Genomic DNA, 19,193 nt, shown 5'->3' on the forward strand with positions numbered 1-19,193 from the left:
TCAGTACCTTATTCAATATGCAGGGATACTGGAGTGGTAGTATATACAGGTCAGTACCTTATTCAATATGCAGGGATACTGGAGTGGTAGTATATACAGGTCAGTACCTTATTCAATATGCAGGGATACTGGAGTGGTAGTATATACAGGTCAGTACCTTATTCAATATGCAGGGATACTGGAGTGGTAGTATATACAGGTCAGTACCTTATTCAATATGCAGGGATACTGGAGTGGTAGTATATACAGGTCAGTACCTTATTCAATATGCAGGGATACTGGAGTGGTAGTATATACAGGTCAGTACCTTATTCAATATGCAGGGATACTGGAGTGGTAGTATATACAGGTCAGTACCTTATTCAAGGTGCAGGGATACTGGAGTGGTAGTATATACAGGACAGTACCAGTACCTTATTCAATGTGCAGGGATACTGGAGTGGTAGTATATACAGGTCAGTACCAGTACCTTATTCAATATGCAGGGATACTGGAGTGGTAGTATATACAGGTCAGTACCTTATTCAATATGCAGGGATACTGGAGTGGTAGTATATACAGGTCAGTACCAGTACCTTATTCAATATGCAGGGGTACTGGAGTGGTAGTATATACAGGTCAGTACCAGTACCTTATTCAATATGCAGGGATACTGGAGTGGTAGTATATACAGGTCAGTACCAGTACCTTATTCAATATGCAGGGATACTGGAGTGGTAGTATATACAGGTCAGTACCTTATTCAATATGCAGGGATACTGGAGTGGTAGTATATACAGGTCAGTACCAGTACCTTATTCAATATGCAGGGATACTGGAGTGGTAGTATATACAGGTCAGTACCAGTACCTTATTCAATGTGCAGGGATACTGGAGTGGTAGTATATACAGGACAGTACCAATACCTTATTCAATATGCAGGGGTACTGGAGTGGTAGTATATACAGGTCAGTACCAGTACCTTATTAAATATGCAGGGATACTGGAGTGGTAGTATATACAGGTCAGTACCAGTACCTTATTCAATATGCAGGGATACTGGAGTGGTAGTATATACAGGTCAGTACCAGTACCTTATTCAATATGCAGGGATACTGGAGTGGTAGTATATACAGGTCAGTACCAGTACCTTATTCAATATGCAGGGATACTGGAGTGGTAGTATATACAGGACAGTACCAGTACCTTATTCAATGTGCAGGGGTACTGGAGTGGTAGTATATACAGGTCAGTACCATTACCTTATTCAATGTGCAGGGGTACTGGAGTGGTAGTATATACAGGTCAGTACCAGTACCTTATTCAATGTGCAGGGGTACTGGAGTGGTAGTATATACAGGACAGTACCAATACCTTATTCAAGGTGCAGGGATACTGGAGTGGTAGTATATACAGGTCAGTACCAGTACCTTATTCAATGTGCAGGGGTACTGGAGTGGTAGTATATACAGGTCAGTACCAGTACCTTATTCAATGTGCAGGGGTACTGGAGTGGTAGTATATACAGGTCAGTACCAGTACCTTATTCAATGTGCAGGGGTACTGGAGTGGTAGTATATACAGGTCAGTACCAGTACCTTATTCAATGTGCAGGGGTACTGGAGTGGTAGTATATATAGGACAGTACCAGTACCTTATTCAATGCAGGGGTACTGGAGTGGTAGTATATACAGGTCAGTACCAGTACCTTATTCAATGCAGGGGTACTGGAGTGGTAGTATATACAGGTCAGTACCAGTACCTTATTCAATGCAGGGGTACTGGAGTGGTTGAGGTGGGTTCATACATAAAAAAGGACTGGTAGTATGATATACATGTAAACAAGGCTGAAAAGTGACTGGTAGCAGAACGGGAGCCTGGAGAACAGTCAATGTCACAGGTGACCAGGGCCTTTGGCAATTTTTCGTGCCTGATATGGCTTTTAAAGCTTGTTTCTTGTGAAGATAGGTGTTAATTTGTATATTCCACTCTCCCTCTGGTCAGGTTCCAACTGCAACACGAGACCCTCTTATGAAAGCATTTACAAGACTTCTTTCATAAGTCATCATCTAAGATATCCAGAACATTCCAAGTGATTACCAATCCTGGGTATAATCCCCTTCCTGCTCTTTATATAGCCTTGTTTCTGGAACCGATACAATACAATCAAGGTCTTCAAACTGCTTGCTGGCTGGTTGGTTGGACACATGGTCATTCTCCTTCTATCACACCACTGTCCTGAAGACACAGGCCCCACTGTCCCTCACACAAAATAGATTTTCTTCAGGCTTTGACATAAACTAATTGAGTTTGCTCAGTCCAACAGGTCATAAGACTGTCCGACTCCTGTCCTTACCACAAATGAATGGCTATGTTACCTGTTTTCAGTCATAGTATTGAAAACACACTTGTACATACTTTGAGAGACTTTCAAAGACCCATAGGTAATATAGAGGGTTTCTAAGATGACCTATACCAAACCAACATGTGAACATGCACATGGATCTGTTTTCAACTCTTAACTGGGCCACGGAGAGACTGTTGGCAGCCTTGTGTGGGAAAAAAAAATGTTTTCTTCACTCTCTCTCTCTCTCTCTCTCTCTCTCTCCCTCTTTCTGATTCTTCTCTCTGTCTCTGACTTTCCCTATGTCTTCTGAATGTAATCAAATTGTTGTAATGTCACAGTGAACTGATTTTGGCTAATTGGCAGATTTCTTTCAATCATTCTTGTTGTGTTTTCCTTTTCTTCTTCATAAAGGGCTGTGTCTTCTCATCATGGCCCCTCAAACTGTGATGCTGCTGCTGCTTCTGGCTGCCATGGTGACCATGGCCCAGTCCGTTGGTGAGGAGAACGAACTGGATTATGGGTACTGGAACTACCGGGAGGGAGGTGAGCTAATAAATAAGAACATCCATCCAGTCTACTCAGTTGACGTCAAGGAAAGCAAAAGCAGAAGTGAAAAAGACAGGTCTTTCATAACAACGACTCTTCTTCCTTTCCTCTGGGGTTGTGGTTGCAGCTGAGAGTGTGAACGTGACCTCTGTCCGCAGTGTGACCAGAGTCCTGGACGTCTGGGGAAAACGCATATTCAACGAGATCAAGACCCTACTCCACTCTCAGCCCAGCACCCTGCTTCCTGACTACTCCAGGTAGGAGTACCAGAGGGACATCTTTACTGTGGTATGGGTCAACAGAGAGTGTACAAATCCATTTTTACATTACTTTCAGAAAGTATTCATACCCCTTGACTTACTGTTGTGTGTTGTGTTACAGCCTGAATTCAAAACAGATTAAGTATACATTTTTTCTTCCCCATCTACAGACATTACTCCATAATGACAAAGTAAAACATGTTTTTAGACATTTTTGCAAATGTACTGAAAATTAAATACAGAAATAACCATTTGCATAATTATTCAATACATTAGAAACACCTTTAGCAGCGATTACAGCTGTCTTTCTGGGTAAGTCTCTAAGAGCTTTCCACACCTGGATTGTACAATATTTGCCCATTTAAAATTCTTCAAGCTGTCAAATTGGTTGTTGATCATTGCTAGACAACCATTTTCAAGTCCTGCCATAGATTTTCAAGCCAATTTAAGTCAAAACTGTAACTAAGCCGCTCAGGAACATCCACTGTATTCCTGGTAAGCAACTCCAGTGTATATTTTACCTTGTTTTCCGTTATTGTCCTGCTGAAAGGTGACTGTCTCCCAGTGTCTGTTGAAAAGCAGACTGAACCAGGTTTTCCTCTAGGTTTTTTCCTGTGCTTAGCTCCATTTCTGTTTATTTTTTTATCCTGAAAAACTCCTTAACGATTACAAGCATACCCATAACATGGTACAGCCACCACTATGCTTAAAATTATGGAGAGTGATACTCAGTAATGTGTTGTATTGGATTTGCCCCAAACACAACACTTTGTATTCAGGACAAAAAATGAATTTCTTTGCTACATTTTTGCAGTATTATCTTTGTAGTGACTAGGTGTATTGATACACGATCCAAAGTGTAATTAATAAGTTCCCCATGCTCAAAGATATTCAATGTCTGCATTTTTTATTTTACCAATCTACCAATAGGTGCCCTTCTTTGCTAGGCATTGGAAAACCTCCCTGGTCTTTGTGGTTGAATCTGTGTTTGAAATTCACTGGAGAACAGAGAGGAGGTAGTTATTTAAAAAATCATGCTAACATGATTATTAGTCACAGAGTGATCCATGCAACGACTGTTGCGCTATGCTATTCAGCGGTTGCTGATGACAAATATACCGGATCCGGGATGGGTAGTTCTAAGAAGAAAATGTTTACTCCTTACTTATTAAGGCTTATCATTTTCAGCTTCTCATTTGTAATTCATTTGCAAAAATGTCTAAAAACATAATTCTACTTTGACATTATGTGGTATGTGTAGGCTTGTGACCCCCCCCCCCCCACAAAAAAAAATTGAATCCATTTTAAATTCAGGCTGTAACACAACAAAATGTGGAAAAGGGGAAGGGGGGTGAATACTTTCTGAAGGCCCTGTATGTCTCTATAATGAAGATGTAGTTCTATGAAGTTATTTAATCTGTCCAACAATGTGTGAATGACATTGCAGATTGATGTTGCTAAGTTCCTGTTTTGACTCTACAAAATATTGACCAGTGCAGATGAATAATTTGAAGTTACTGTCCAGGTTCTTAAAGTGTGATTGATTGCCAGTTTGAAATGCCTGTTGCCAAGTTACTCTTTGTGTCCTGCAGGGTGCGCCCTCTGTCCGAGTCGCTCAACGATCTCTTCAGGGAAGTCACTCTGCTGCACAGGCGTATCACGGAACTCACCCATCGCCTAGCAACCTTGGAACCATTCCTCCGTCGCCACGGCTACCGGGACGAGGGGGAGGAGGGAGGGGGTGGCGGTAGCAGGGCTCTGGCACCTCGGAGCATGAGAGGTGGCGCAGCGAGACTGACGAGGTACACCTTGAAGAAGGCGGTCCCTGTGAGGGGGACTAGGGTGGTGAGGAAGAGGAGGGTGAGAGTATACAACAACGGACAAGTTAGGATGCTGGAGAGTGAGAGATAGCGGGAGGGATTGTGGACTACGGAGGAGTGTGATAGTAGGAAAGTTAGTGTTAGGGTTCTAAGTTCAGTGAGAGGTCAAAGGTGAAAGAGCGAGAAATTAACGAAATAGAGTCTGCAAATAATTATAATGTATCAACATCTGATATCTATTGTAGAAAGTTGATGTAACATGTATGTATTCTCTATCTCTGCTTCATTATTAACAAAGATGTGCATCTGCAGTTGTTATGTGTATCAACCCATGAGAGAGCAATGATATATTCATTAAACAAACTCATCAAGTCTCAACTGTCTGATCATCTCATACAGAACTAGCCAACTGTGGCTGCATGGCCATGAGAATAATTCAGTCATTTGCATGGAAGCGTGATCATCATTAGATTCAAAACCAATCGCCACACAATTGATTTTAGAGTACCACATTAACAATCCACAATAGAACAAAATGCTCCTATTGGAGAGGATGTTGTATGCCACAATGTTATGTTTTGATATCTGACTTTAAAGGGTGACTCCCTATCCTGTTATTCGTTTGGGACTTTGGTGTTAGAGGGATCTGTGAAAGTTTGTAGATATTTTTTCCGTTAGCTGTAGTTACAAAGGGTAATACTAAAGCCAGCTGGTATATATACTGTGTGTGTGTGTGAGTGTGGATGTGTTGTGGGCATAAGGATCGAACTTTGTGCCCTCATTAAAACTTTGCCAAGCGTTTCTACAGCAACCGTTCCTTCTCTCCTTTCTCTCCTCTCCTCTTCCCCAACTCCTGCTTCTCATCCACAGAGCCGCAGTATAAAATGTTCCGTCTTTCTCATTCCCTCTTTCCCAACCTGCCTCTACTTTCCCATCTCTGCTTGTCATCCTCCGTTGTTTCTCTCTGGCCCTGTTTATACCTGGTTCTAACATGCGTCCTTTTTCCTGATCTTGTCCACATTCTGATTGATCCCGCATTTTTAGACAGGTTTACACGATTAAAAGATGCATTGTGTAGACCATTCTGGGCAGTGAAACCACTTAAATCATCATTATACCAGCCTCTAACATCATTGACAGACTGCACCCTTGACTTATGCCACCAACACGTCTTCAAGTAATTAACTTATTATTAGAAAGAATAGCTGTGAAATAATTTGCATACAGGGATGGATCAGAAAATTTGGTCACAATGCAGACACAAAAATGTAGGCACAATCAGAATGTGGACAAGATTAGGACACACAACCAATGTTAGCCCCAGGTATAAGCGGGGCTTCAGTCTTTCATCTCTACTTCTTAATCTGCATTCCATTCCCCATTTCTCTCGCTCTCACTCTCTCCCTCTCCCTCTCTCTGACTTTCCCTCTCTCTGTAGATGTTCGGCTCAGGCTGTACTTTCCATTTTGGTATTGTATGTTGATTCATTTTCCCATCCAATCCACTAAAACAGTGAGACTATACAGTATAAATCCTCCACTCTCCCCATCTCTTGAAAAAAGAGCCAGTTGCTAGGTAACGATTAATTGTCAAGTAGTTATATGTGTTGCAATGTGTTCTATCAATGTGTTCTTGTTCTATCAGTGTTGTTTTTAGCACTAGCTAATTATTTATCTCTCAATGACATAGGATCATAGCAGAGATATTGAATTATACGAATATAGACAGAGATATGCTTTACCAAAATCTCAAAGAGGGTTTTGTGGATGACTGATTTCTTTAAATATCTCCCTTGTTGCTGGTCAGAGCTCTTTCAGAAGAAAGAGAGGCAGATAGAGTCTCAGGAGGAGGATTTGGAGTCTTTCAAATTTTGTACACAATATCCTACTGGTTCACTTTTTATCAGTGTGTCATTCGTCAACTTCCTCTCCGTCTGTCCTGGTCTACAAACCTGCCTCTCCAACATCTTGAGTAACCTCAATCTCATTTCAGTGTTCTACTTGTGAAAGAGAAAAAACAGACAGAAAGATACAAAAATGAGAGAGCTACGGAGAGACAAGATGAAAGGTAAAAGGGGACGAGCGGAACGGGAGGATGGACAGGTGTCCTGGATGAAAGTGACAATACAACAACAGGATTAAAGATGAGGAGTGATACTGGCCATTTAAATGACAGCTGAATCTGAGAACACTTGAAAGGGCCCTGCACCTTTAAAGGGGCAATCTGCCGTTAATACGTCAATTTTTGGACTTGATATGTACCCATTGATTCTTGAAGAACATAAGTTACGTCTCATGAGCTGTTGTACCCCACCAGAAGCCAAAATATAAGCTTGTTTTACTCCAATGTTTGTAAACAAATTTAATTTAAACAAACACTATATAGAGTCAAAACATGGTTACAATTATAATATTGATATCATGGCTGGTAAGTCCTTGCATCCATCCATAGCTCTGTCTAGGAAGGTGAAAGTGGTTACAATTCTCCAGACCCATTATAAAAAATATAAAAAACAAAACAGGGGTGGGGAGGACACTTTTCTATTGTTTTAACTGCTGAATGACCCTTTAAGGTATTGGTCCTTCGAGCCAGATAATTCCAATATATACAAAAACATATACATTATCATGAATCGCAGACAAATTAGAGAATGAATGAATGTTGAAATCTGTTTAGAGGGGAAAAATAAGAAAACGTAGGAATTTCACAAATTACATGATTTCATGTTTTTTTTTTATTAATACTCAACACTTTGTTTTGTACAAAGAGACAAAAGAAGAATATTTCTTAGCACTTATTTTCACATCGACTGTGTTTAATTAACCTCATTTTAAATTTTATTAAATATTTAATCACATTTGTTATTATTCTTTAACACATGTCATTTCTTCCCATACAAAAATTAAAGAGTGACTGAAATGTTTAGTCATATATACATTTTCACAATCTGTACAGTTCTAGAAATGATTGTGTTATACTTTTCTACTTGGAAACACGTAAATTAAAGGGTTGCCAAAGAAGAAAAATTATAACTTGTAAAAATGTAGTAGAGCGTCATGATGTTGTGCTTATGTAATAGCCACTCATGTCATTACCATTAGTTTTGTAACAAAAACAAGTGTGTATGCCGGTCTTTTACCAAATTAAAGTGAAACGAAATTCATCAACTTGCTGTAAAAATAGTCTCTACTACTAGGTGTGCACTCTTTCAACAAATTACAAGCTTGCACATACAGTGCCTTGCGAAAGTATTCGGCCCCCTTGAACTTTGCGACCTTTTGCCACATTTCAGGCTTCAAACATAAAGATATAAAACTGTATTTGTTTGTGAAGAATCAACAACAAGTGGGACACCATCATGAAGTGGAACAACATTTATTGGATATTTCAAACTTTTTTAACAAATCAAAAACTGAAAAATTGGGCGTGCAAAATTATTCAGCCCCCTTAAGTTAATACTTTGTAGCGCCACCTTTTGCTGCGATTACAGCTGTAAGTCGCTTGGGGTATGTCTCTATCAGTTTTGCACATCGAGAGACTGACATTTCTTCCCATTCCTCCTTGCAAAACAGCTCGAGCTCAGTGAGGTTGGATGGAGAGCATTTGTGAACAGCAGTTTTCAGTTCTTTCCACAGATTCTCGATTGGATTCAGGTCTGGACTTTGACTTGGCCATTCTAACACCTGGATATGTTTATTTTTGAACCATTCCATTGTAGATTTTGCTTTATGTTTTGGATCACTGTCTTGTTGGAAGACAAAACTCCGTCCCAGTCTCAGGTCTTTTGCAGACTCCATCAGGTTTTCTTCCAGAATGGTCCTGTATTTGGCTCCATCCATCTTCCCATCAATTTTAACCATCTTCCCTGTCCCTGCTGAAGAAAAGCAGGCCCAAACCATGATGCTGCCACCACCATGTTTGACAGTGGGGATGGTGTGTTCAGGGTGATGAGCTGTGTTGCTTTTACGCCAAACATAACGTTTTGCATTGTTGCTAAAAAGTTCAATTTTGTTTTCATCTGACCAGAGCACCTTCTTCCACATGTTTGGTGTTTCTCCCAGGTGGCTTTTGGCAAACTTTAAACGACACTTTTTATGGATATCTTTAAGAAATGGCTTTCTTCTTGCCACTCTTCCATAAAGGCCAGATTTGTGCAATATACGACTGATTGTTGTCCTATGGACAGAGTCTCCCACCTCAGCTGTAGATCTCTGCAGTTCATCCAGAGTGATCATGGGCCTCTTGGCTGCATCTCTGATCAGTCTTCTCCTTGTATGAGCTGAAAGTTTAGAGGGACGGCCAGGTCTTGGTAGATTTGCAGTGGTCTGATACTCCTTCCATTTCAATATTATCGCTTGCACAGTGCTCCTTGGGATGTTTAAAGCTTGGGAAATCTTTTTGTATCCAAATCCGGCTTTAAACTTCTTCACAACAGTATCTCGGACCTGCCTGGTGTGTTCCTTGTTCTTCATGATGCTCTCTGCGCTTTTAACGGACCTCTGAGACTATCACAGTGCAGGTGCATTTATACGGAGACTTGATTACACACAGGTGGATTGTATTTATCATCATTAGTCATTTAGGTCAACATTGGATCATTCAGAGATCCTCACTGAACTTCTGGAGAGAGTTTGCTGCACTGAAAGTAAAGGGGCTGAATAATTTTGCACGCCCAATTTTTCAGTTTTTGATTTGTTAAAAAAGTTTGAAATATCCAATAAATGTCGTTCCACTTCATGATTGTGTCCCACTTGTTGATTCTTCACAAAAAAATACAGTTTTATATCTTTATGTTTGAAGCCTGAAATGTGGCAAAAGGTCGCAAAGTTCAAGGGGGCCGAATACTTTCGCAAGGCACTGTATGTGGCCTTTAATTTTTTATAAAACAATTTTAGCAGGGAACCTTCAAATGAAAGATGTCACCCAAAAGGTTCTTACTTTCAGCCATTTTGTACACTTTTATTAAAAGTCTGCTAGAGGGAGGTAAGTTATTTACATACAGCACTACAATGCAGAACATCAGTCAACAGTTCTCTCTTTCGCGCTTTCTTTTCCACACACGCACGCACGCACACATGCGCATGCGCACGCGCACACACACACACACACACACACACACACACACACACACACACACACACACACACACACACACACACACACACACACACACACACACACACACACACACACACAGAGGTAATCAAGCGCATGTACTGTACTGAGGCACATACAACAACAGAAAGAAAGAAAGAAAGAAAGAAAGAAAGAAAGAAAGAAAGAAAGAAAGAAAGAAAGAAAGAAAGAAAGAAAGAAAGAAAGAAAGAAAGAAAGAAGAAAGAAAGAAAGAAAAAGAGAGAGAGAGAGAGAAATAGAGAGAGAGAGAAAGAGAGAGAGAGAGAGAGAGAGAGAGAGAGAGAGAGAGGGGTAAAGCAACTTCCTGAAGAAAGAGAGGTTGTAGGGAAAATACAAGCAAATACATTGAAAATCAAAGCTGGTTCATCACTTCATAAAAACGTTATACCAATACACAGGCATTTAATAATGCCAATACCTTCACCTCATTCACAGGCATTTAATAATGCCAATACCTTCACCTCATTCACAGGCATTTAATAATGCCAATACCTTCACCTCATTCACAGGCATTTAATAATGCCAATACCTTCACCTCATTCACAGGCATTTAATAATGCCAATACCTTCACCTCATTCACAGGCATTTATTAATGCCAATACCTTCACCTCATTCACAGGCATTTAATAATGCCAATACCTTCACCTAATTTCACAGGCATTTAATAATGCCAATACCTTCACCTAATTCACAGGCATTTAATAATACCAATACCTTCACCTCATTCACAGGCATTTAATAATAGCAATACCTTCACCTCATTCACAGGCATTTAATAATGCCAATACCTTCACCTCATTCACAGGCATTTAATAATGCCAATACCTTCACCTCATTCACAGGCATTTATTAATGCCAATACCTTCACCTCATTCACAGGCATTTAATAAAACCAATACCTTCACCTCATTCACAGGCATTTAATAATGCCAATACCTTCACCTAATTCACAGGCATTTAATAATACCAATACCTTCACCTCATTCACAGGCATTTAATAATACCAATACCTTCACCTCATTCACAGGCATTTAATAATAGCAATACCTTCACCTCATTCACAGGCATTTAATAATAGCAATACCTTCACCTCATTCACAGGCATTTACAACCAAACATCAAGAGGAGCAGAGAAGCCTGAACTTCTCTTCTTAAACTTCTCCTGGTTCCCATAATAAATCTGTTGAAACTATTTTTGTCATAGCAATTATTCCTATTGACAATTCTGTTGACTGAATTTGACTAAAATAACGACAATTTCGAGAGCAAAATTCTATTTGTCTTTTTACAGAGACAAACACACACCAACAAGGATCAGAATAAATTAAATTGATTAAAAAGTCCAGATATCATTCCCAAACACCCACTTTTGGGATAAAATAGAGTCTAAGTAAAAAAGGGATATGAAACAATTCCACTGATGCATGCATGTCCTTACGAACACATGTCCTTATACACTGACTCAATATCAGACACACTGACTCAATATCAGACACACTGACTCAATATCAGACACACTGACTCAATATCAGACACACTGACTTGTCAGTCATGAAAGAAGGAAAAATCTTTCCAAGTGTCAATAGGGATGTACAAGTATTGATCAACTAATCAATAACACTGATTGTGCTTAGATCGTACAATTTGGTTTGGTAAAATGACAAATCACTTAGCAATGTAATATTTCAGACAGCTATAACTTAAAGTAATTAATAAATAGAATAAATAAAATGAAGATATGGGGGGGGTCCTAAATTGTATATTACAACAATTACATGGAGGTGAACACAAATACAGCGTGGACCTGGATATCTGTCTGTGATACGTTGTGGCTTTGAGGTCATCTTCCATGGACATGAGGTTGTCATTGATGGAAGCGACCCAGAGACATTGGCAAAGGCATGATAAACAAACCACTGGACTCAATGCTTATAGAATAGGGGGGAAAACGTTACTTTCCACACTATGTGGAGATTCAACGTTTTTTTTTTCTTTAATTTTAATCATGGCATCGGTTTGCTTTTCTCCACCTTCCACCAAGTACCTTCCAGGACAGTTGTGAGGACTATTTTCCAAAAGGAAAATACTGTCCAGTGCCTTCAATCACATTTGTAAATTCATAAGAGATTTGCCCTGATAGATAAAAAGTGGTTGTTCTGGTTGAAATATACAGAATTATTCAAATAAGGTTTTATTTTAAATGCAGAGATGAAGAATTCTTGCTAATACTAGGCTAATGGTAATCATGCCCTGGTCAAGTACTCAATCTTTACAAACGTTATTGTCCTTTTATCCTTCTTATGCATCAAGCCATTGATGGAAGTTGCCAAAACATTCCATAATCATCTTCGGAAAAATGTTGAAAGTTTACTGAGATTTACTGAATGTTACATCCAGACTGTCTTGTGTGGCCTGTATAAAGTGATTGATTAGTGTTGGTATTCACAAGGAAAGAAAAAAAGCTAACAAATAGTGAAATAGTGATTATTCTCCCCAATCCCCATATCAAGTGACCACCTTTAGTGATATCTGAATTATCTCAGAAATTCTAACACATTCTAAGTAAGTCAAACATGATTAGCGGTTTGATCAAGTCCTTGACGTGAATTAAGGAGAGACATACAGTATACAGTACAGTAACAGTACAGTGATTGGATGAAAGTAAATGAATAAACCAACTGAAACTTTCTTTCCTCCCTGTGTTCACAGCACACCACTCCCCACCCACCCCCCTTCTAATAAATGTGTCTGGATGATATAGCAGCAACAGCATACTGCCTTAATACAAAATGAAATAACTAACACGTCCTGCTGTCCGTCTCTCCATTCCCAGACCATGGTCCAACATTCCATCAAGACCAGATCTTAAAAGTAGAAAACTGTCAAGTCCAATTGAAACCAACTCCATTGATTCACTTCCCAGCAACATTTAGGCATTCAAGGGGAATTACATATATTTAGCAAATACTGCATCTATGCCAAGTAAAAAGTTTTTTAAAAAACAATACGAAAATTAGAATAAGTGTAATTGATAGTTTACATTTTGGGTATATAAGGGGGACTTGTGATATGTTGGTATTTAAAATATTAAATCAAATGATTTATGGAAAGCTAAAGGGTGAGATAAGAGCCTCTTGACTAGCACCCGAGTGAAACGAGCAGAAAACGAAATCTTCCATGATGCAACTATCTCTCCTTTCAGGTGGGTGGATCTCGTTTAAAGCAAAATCTCAGCTAAGCGGATTCTCAGCGAACATGATAACCACTTTATGAATTACTAGTTAATAACTGAAGGGTCTACAGAATGAACACCCTTTCTACCGATAGGAGGAGGAGTCTTCATATCTTTATGATTGTAGTGGATTCAGTAAGGCACATCCCGCTCGGTATCTGAGATCACCACTACTCCCGACGTACTGCCAGGCAAAACAAGAAATCTAAACGGCAAACCAGTATGATGCCACATAAGTACTTTCTCCTTCACTATAAGATGTCAAATATATGGAAAATGTACTCAGCAAATCATGCCTTTCACATACAGTATACTTTTGCACAGCACTCCAAAAACAGAAAATATGGATAATCAAGAATTAAGAAGAAATCTGAATGACCTACAAGTATTGGTACTTAAGTAACATTTCTTCCTAACAAATAGTCTATTAGTCTCCTGTAATATGCAAATAATTAACAACAGTACAAATATATAACAACATGAAGTATAAAAACAAGAAAAGAAAAAGAAACGAGCCCAAACTGAACACGTTAAACCATTTAATTATATTCAATAATATCATTAACAACATTATCAATACAATTATTGTTAGTTTACCCTGTTACTTCAAGAAAAGTATTAGATTTTTCATTCATTTGATTGTATTTCTGATAGCTAAGCAAAACGTTAGTTTTGGTGTAAGGAACAGCAGGCGAGCGGAAGAGAGGGAAAGATAGAAGAGGGAGTGAAGAAGGAGAGGAGAAACGGAGGAGAGATTTCTCTCCTCCTCCCTCACAGTCTCAGAGTCAAGCAGCAGAATCCGTTCATTTCCTCATTAGAAGTCGTGTCGCTTTCTGTTACACTTGACAGTTCCTTCACTCTCCTTCACTCTGTCTGCAGTGTCCATTGTCCAACTAACCTTCCTCAGTTAGAAATATGAGAACGATGTACACAATGTAGCGTCTATTCGTTCTCCTCGGACGGAGAAGCAATTATCCTGTTCTCTAGCTCCATCTCTTTCTTTCAGACGTCAGACTCGATGCTGGAGAGCTTCTCGTAAACGTGGCCGTTGCTCGAGCCATTGAAGGGTGTCTGGCCGCCCTGCCCCACCAACCCTAACCCCCCGTCCCTGACCGGCAGTAGCTTGTTGCCTCCCAGTCTGGGGCCATGGTGGTTCCCCATGGGGCCCCCCAACCCTCCCCCGAGACACAGATCATTGGGGAACCTGGGGGTCACGTTGGACATGACCCCCGTCGTGGCTGACGCCGGAAAATATGAAGGCACCCCCATGGAGCCTCGGAAGTCCCCGCGGCTGTTGTTGAGGAGATGCTGTGGCGGTTGTTGCTGTTGCTGTGGAGACATTTTGACGTAGTACGGTTTGCCGCCATGTAATAGACACTGGTCGTCGCCGAAGGTTGGGATGAAGGGGTTCTGGGTCACCTTATCTGGGTAGAGAGATTTAGACAAGGAGTAAGTCCCGGCCCATTTGCCACTACCGCCACCACCACCTCCACCTCCCATCATTCTTCTATCCCTGTCCCTCATGTCTTTCTCCCCCACCGACCGACGGTGCAACCCACCTTCTCCTCGTTCGCCTCGGAACAAATTGAAGGAGGAGCCTCCTTTCGCCCTCTCCCGCTCACTACCTCCCCGACTGAAAAAGGAGGGACTATCTCTGTCCCTCTCCGCGTACTGGGCAAACATTTGGGCGTACGGGCTAACTCCCTCCATGTAGCGGTCTTTGTCTTTCAAGCTCACACTTCTGGGTGGGAGGAGCTGCCCCCCTCCCCCTCCTCCTCCTCCACCTCCTCCTCCACCCCCGCCCATGCGTCCGCCACCCCCACCCTTCTGCAAATCCACAAACGTGTCGTAGGAGTGTTGTCTCCGTAACACCCGCCCACCTGGCCCTAGCTTCCTGCGCTGTGCATGACTTTGTGATTGGCCAGCACCCCCCGCGTCACCACTCTTCCCCCCTCCACCCCCCATCTGGCTAAATATGAGGTTATCTTCACTGATGTCATACAGGTTGCCTGGTTTCTTACACGACTCGCACCGTTTGCAAGTAGCAGAGCTTGGACGACTATTTCCCCCTCCAGCACTAGCGCCCCCACCCCCTCCTCCCCCGCCACCACCACCACTGTGATTCCGACACTCCCAGTCACCCCCTGCTATGCCTCCACCCCCCACTTCAGACATGTTCTTCTCCCAACACGTGTGGGCCTGTTGCCCTGACGTCCCCAAGCCCATTCCTCCGACTACGCCACTTTTACCCTCTGACTTCTTGGGTTTGTTACCTTTCAGGAAATCCTCCACAGGCACTAGGCTCTTACAAATGCCACTACCACTACTACCGCCAGCGACTCCTCCCCTACCGCCCATCGGACAAGGCCCGTCGGCCACATCCACATGCTCCCACTTGGCAGAGCCCTCCTTGGAAAGGACCTGCTCTGCATAGAACTCCCTCAGATTTTCTTTGTCGCGGAATAAGTAAGGTGAAGAGTTACCCCCTCCTCCTCCACCTCCTCTCTTCCGCTCAGAGGGGACCAGGGGTGGGGAGGCCGAGCGGTGTCCCAGGGGCCCGCGGGAGAAGTGGTGGTGGACGGTGTGATGGTGGTGGGCTCGCCTCCGGTAATCAATCTCGTCCTGCTCCCGTCTGGATTTGGCTGAGGCGGGCCTCTTTTTCAAGCTGTCCCTGTACTGTTTACGCCTCTTGGCGTTGCCCTCCAGATTGCCGTAGGTGATGGTGTGTGAGGAGATATCCGACACATCATCGCCCCCCGAGCCCCCGCCACCCCCTCCTCCTCCACCCATGCAGTATCTGTCGTGACCACCCCTGTCGATAAAGCCAGAACTGGACGCCCCGCCTTTGAAGGAGAACCTCCCGTAGAGGTCGTTCGACTTGAACTGACCCCCCTGCTGACCAGAGCCTGAGGCCGAGGCGTGGCCGGCGATCAGGTCAAACTTATTGGTGTTCCTGTGAGTCAGGGAGGCAACGCGGGGCTGTGTGGTGAATATGGGAGCTACCCCTCCCCCTAAACTGTCACAATCAAACATCCCTCCCTCCAATGAACTGGTACTGCCTAAGCTACTCGGCCTGTTAGGCGGGGGGCCGGACATACCCAGAGCCAGCCCAGGTCCCGGACCTGAGTGGTGGTGCAGGTAATGGTCCTGGTACAGGTTGTTGTCCTTCAGGGGCAAGTTGCCAAAAGTCCTCTCCACCTCGCTGATGTAGTCGCTGAACATGTTGTCCTCAGGCAGGTAGGGCGGCGGCGGGGCCTTGCGCTCTTGCAAGCTGCGCCGGTGCTCGGAGACGTCGTAGATGCTGGGCGACTCGCCACGGTGGTGGCCACCGTATTCCAGGGCGCCATGTGTGTGCGGCGAGCCGTTGACCCCCGGGATGGCGGTCATGTCCTTGGCTGTGCGGAGCAGTCGCAGGATGTTGGAGTGGGTGTTGTTCATGTTCATGTTCATGGTGGCCGATGGAGAGTCCATGGCCGACTTGTTCTCCTCGATCTGGACCCCGTGGATACAACTCCAGATGCCCTGTTGGAGGAACAGATGAATAGGGGGGATAGAGAATGGTAGAGAACAGGAGAGGGAGAGAGAGAAAAACATGGGGAGAGGTGGAGCAAGCGAAAGAAACCAACACAAAGACAGATTGACGAAAACATAAATAGGGTAGATTGGTGGACGAGCATTAGAAAGCGGACGGGAGTTGGAAAGGTGAAAAGAGATGAGAGACAAAGAGAGAGAGGTTAATGCACTGCAGTGTTTCATCTGGCCACCTTGTTTACACACTATTAAACAGTAATAGTGGTGAGTTGATCAATACGTTCTCCCTGGGGAGCACACAGAGCTTTGGCCCCTGCAGAGGCTCAGAGCCTCTCCTCTCTTCCTCTCACTCAGACCCAGTGTTGGAGGGCAGATCAGAGACTTGATTGATAATGACAGGAGCGCCGTTAGCACCTAGTTTTGACAAACCAATCAATAAGTTGATTACTTTAAATTCAGCTGACAGCACTTTTCCTGGGGCAATCCAACCCCCCTCTCGTAAAGACACGCCACGAAAATGAAACATGAATCATGCATTATATTCTGCAAAATGAAAGGCAGGTGTGGTTTTGATAAATGTTACGTCATTATCTGGTTGTGATTTTGGCATTGTGAGGACAGTAATTCTAAGAGGTTACACCTGCCAACAAATCAAGGCATGTATGTTAGGATCAGCGCTGGGGGTGCCATTCCAGATTTTAAAAAACAAAATATCACTGCCTGCCAGTGAAACGTGTGTCACTGTTCATCAGGGGCGTCATGTCAAAGTCACTCCTCTCCCCTGGCCCCCTGAATTCATTCTTCTACTCTTTCCACTCTTTCTTTGTGTCTTTTTTTGTCTTATTTTATCTCCATTGCCTCCTGGTCGCCATGGTGAAGCTTCTCCTCCAACGGGACTTTCTTTATCTGTCTACGTATGTCCACACAATCCCTCTGTAAAGGTGATAGGACAGAGGTTACTGGCACATCTTTCCTTTAGCGCTCCTCTGTTCCTTCTGTTCCCCTTTAATGTTTTTTAATCATTCTTTTTTCTTCCTTTTCCTCGCGTCGTACGTTATCTGTCCCTCTCATCATATGCCCTCTCTTTCTTCCTGTCCCCTTCTCTCTCTCTCTCTCTCTCTCTCTCTCTCTCTTTTTCTCTCTCTTTCTCTCTCTCTCTCTCTCTCTCTCTCTCTCTCTCTCTCTCTCTCATCACCCCTCTCTCTCTCTCTCCCTCATCACCCCTCTCTCTCTCTCTCTCTCTCTCTCATCACCCCCTCTCTCTCTCTCCCTCATCACCCCTCTCTCTCATGACCCCTCTCTCTCTCTCTCTCTCTCTCTCTCTCTCTCTTTCTCTCTCTCTCTCCCTCTCATCTCTCTCTCTCATCTCTCTCTCTCTCTCCCTCTCTCTCTCTCTCTCTCCCCTCTCTCTCTCTCTCTCCCTCTCTCTCTCTCTCTCTCTCTCTCTCTCTCTCTCTCTCTCTCTCTCTCCCCCTCTCTCTCTCTCTCTCTCTCTCTCTCTCTCTCATCACCTCCACAACTGGAGCACTAAACCAGGCATAGAAATCCGTAATAGACTAATATCTCTTGCAGGCGGCAATAATTAGTCGAGGGGTAGTCTTTATTAGTGTAGTGGGTGAAAATGAACGCTGTAACGCAACTGTCAAATAACATCAACACCTGTACACTTGAACCAATAAATACTGAATTTGTATTCTATCGAAGCTCTCTTTTTCAAAATGCTCAAAAGGATATCAGAAAAACCTTTCTTAAGAAGTTCAGGCAGGTAAACATTTGCGTCTGTTTCTCAAATTAATGATAATTGAGTTCAATGAGCGTGCAACAACAAAAACATTCCCTCCTCTCTTAAAAGGTAACATTATGCAAATGTAATTGTTCCTCAAGCAATTGTTTTTCATGCGTAAACAAGCTCTCTGACATACAATAACAACTGCCATGACAACTGCCATGGTAAATGACCCGCATAAACAGCCCTCGGAGCAGTCCCCATTTAAAGACGCAACAACACCGTGATAAGGCTTTGTTTTTTACCCTTCTATACAACTGGAATCAGTGGGCATGTAACTAACTGTAAGAGCCTTAGCGTTAGTGTTATATATTAAAAGGGCTTTCAAAAGGCCCATTGGCGATGATTGTTATGTTAGTTTTGCTAGCACCGTTAGCACAGATTAGCCTGAATTCGATTAGCGTTCACAATATCAGTAGTTATACTCGATTTGTTATCCTTGCTCAAAGGGTATCGTCACAGTTAACAAAGTATCATTAGCTTATTAGTATAGGTTTTATTATGCCATGTTCACGTCATGTCAGCTTACTCGTTGTAGAAAGATTATACTCAAGT

The 19,193-nt window shown here is 42.6% G+C and overlaps 1 protein-coding gene across 1 annotated transcript in view; it reads right to left on the reverse strand.

Moving 5' to 3' along the window:
- Positions 1-9,759: 9,759 nt before the first annotated feature.
- Positions 9,760-19,193, reverse strand: part of LOC109884513 (glutamate receptor ionotropic, NMDA 2B-like) — a 125,339-nt gene continuing 115,905 nt past the window's right edge. The window contains 1 exon segment of the mRNA XM_031832169.1: positions 9,760-16,843. Coding sequence (XP_031688029.1) covers positions 14,324-16,843 — 2,520 coding nt within the window. The 3' untranslated portion in view covers positions 9,760-14,323.

Source organism: Oncorhynchus kisutch, linkage group LG1, assembly GCF_002021735.2.
Source record: "Oncorhynchus kisutch isolate 150728-3 linkage group LG1, Okis_V2, whole genome shotgun sequence".
Classification (NCBI taxonomy): Eukaryota; Metazoa; Chordata; class Actinopteri; order Salmoniformes; family Salmonidae; genus Oncorhynchus; species Oncorhynchus kisutch.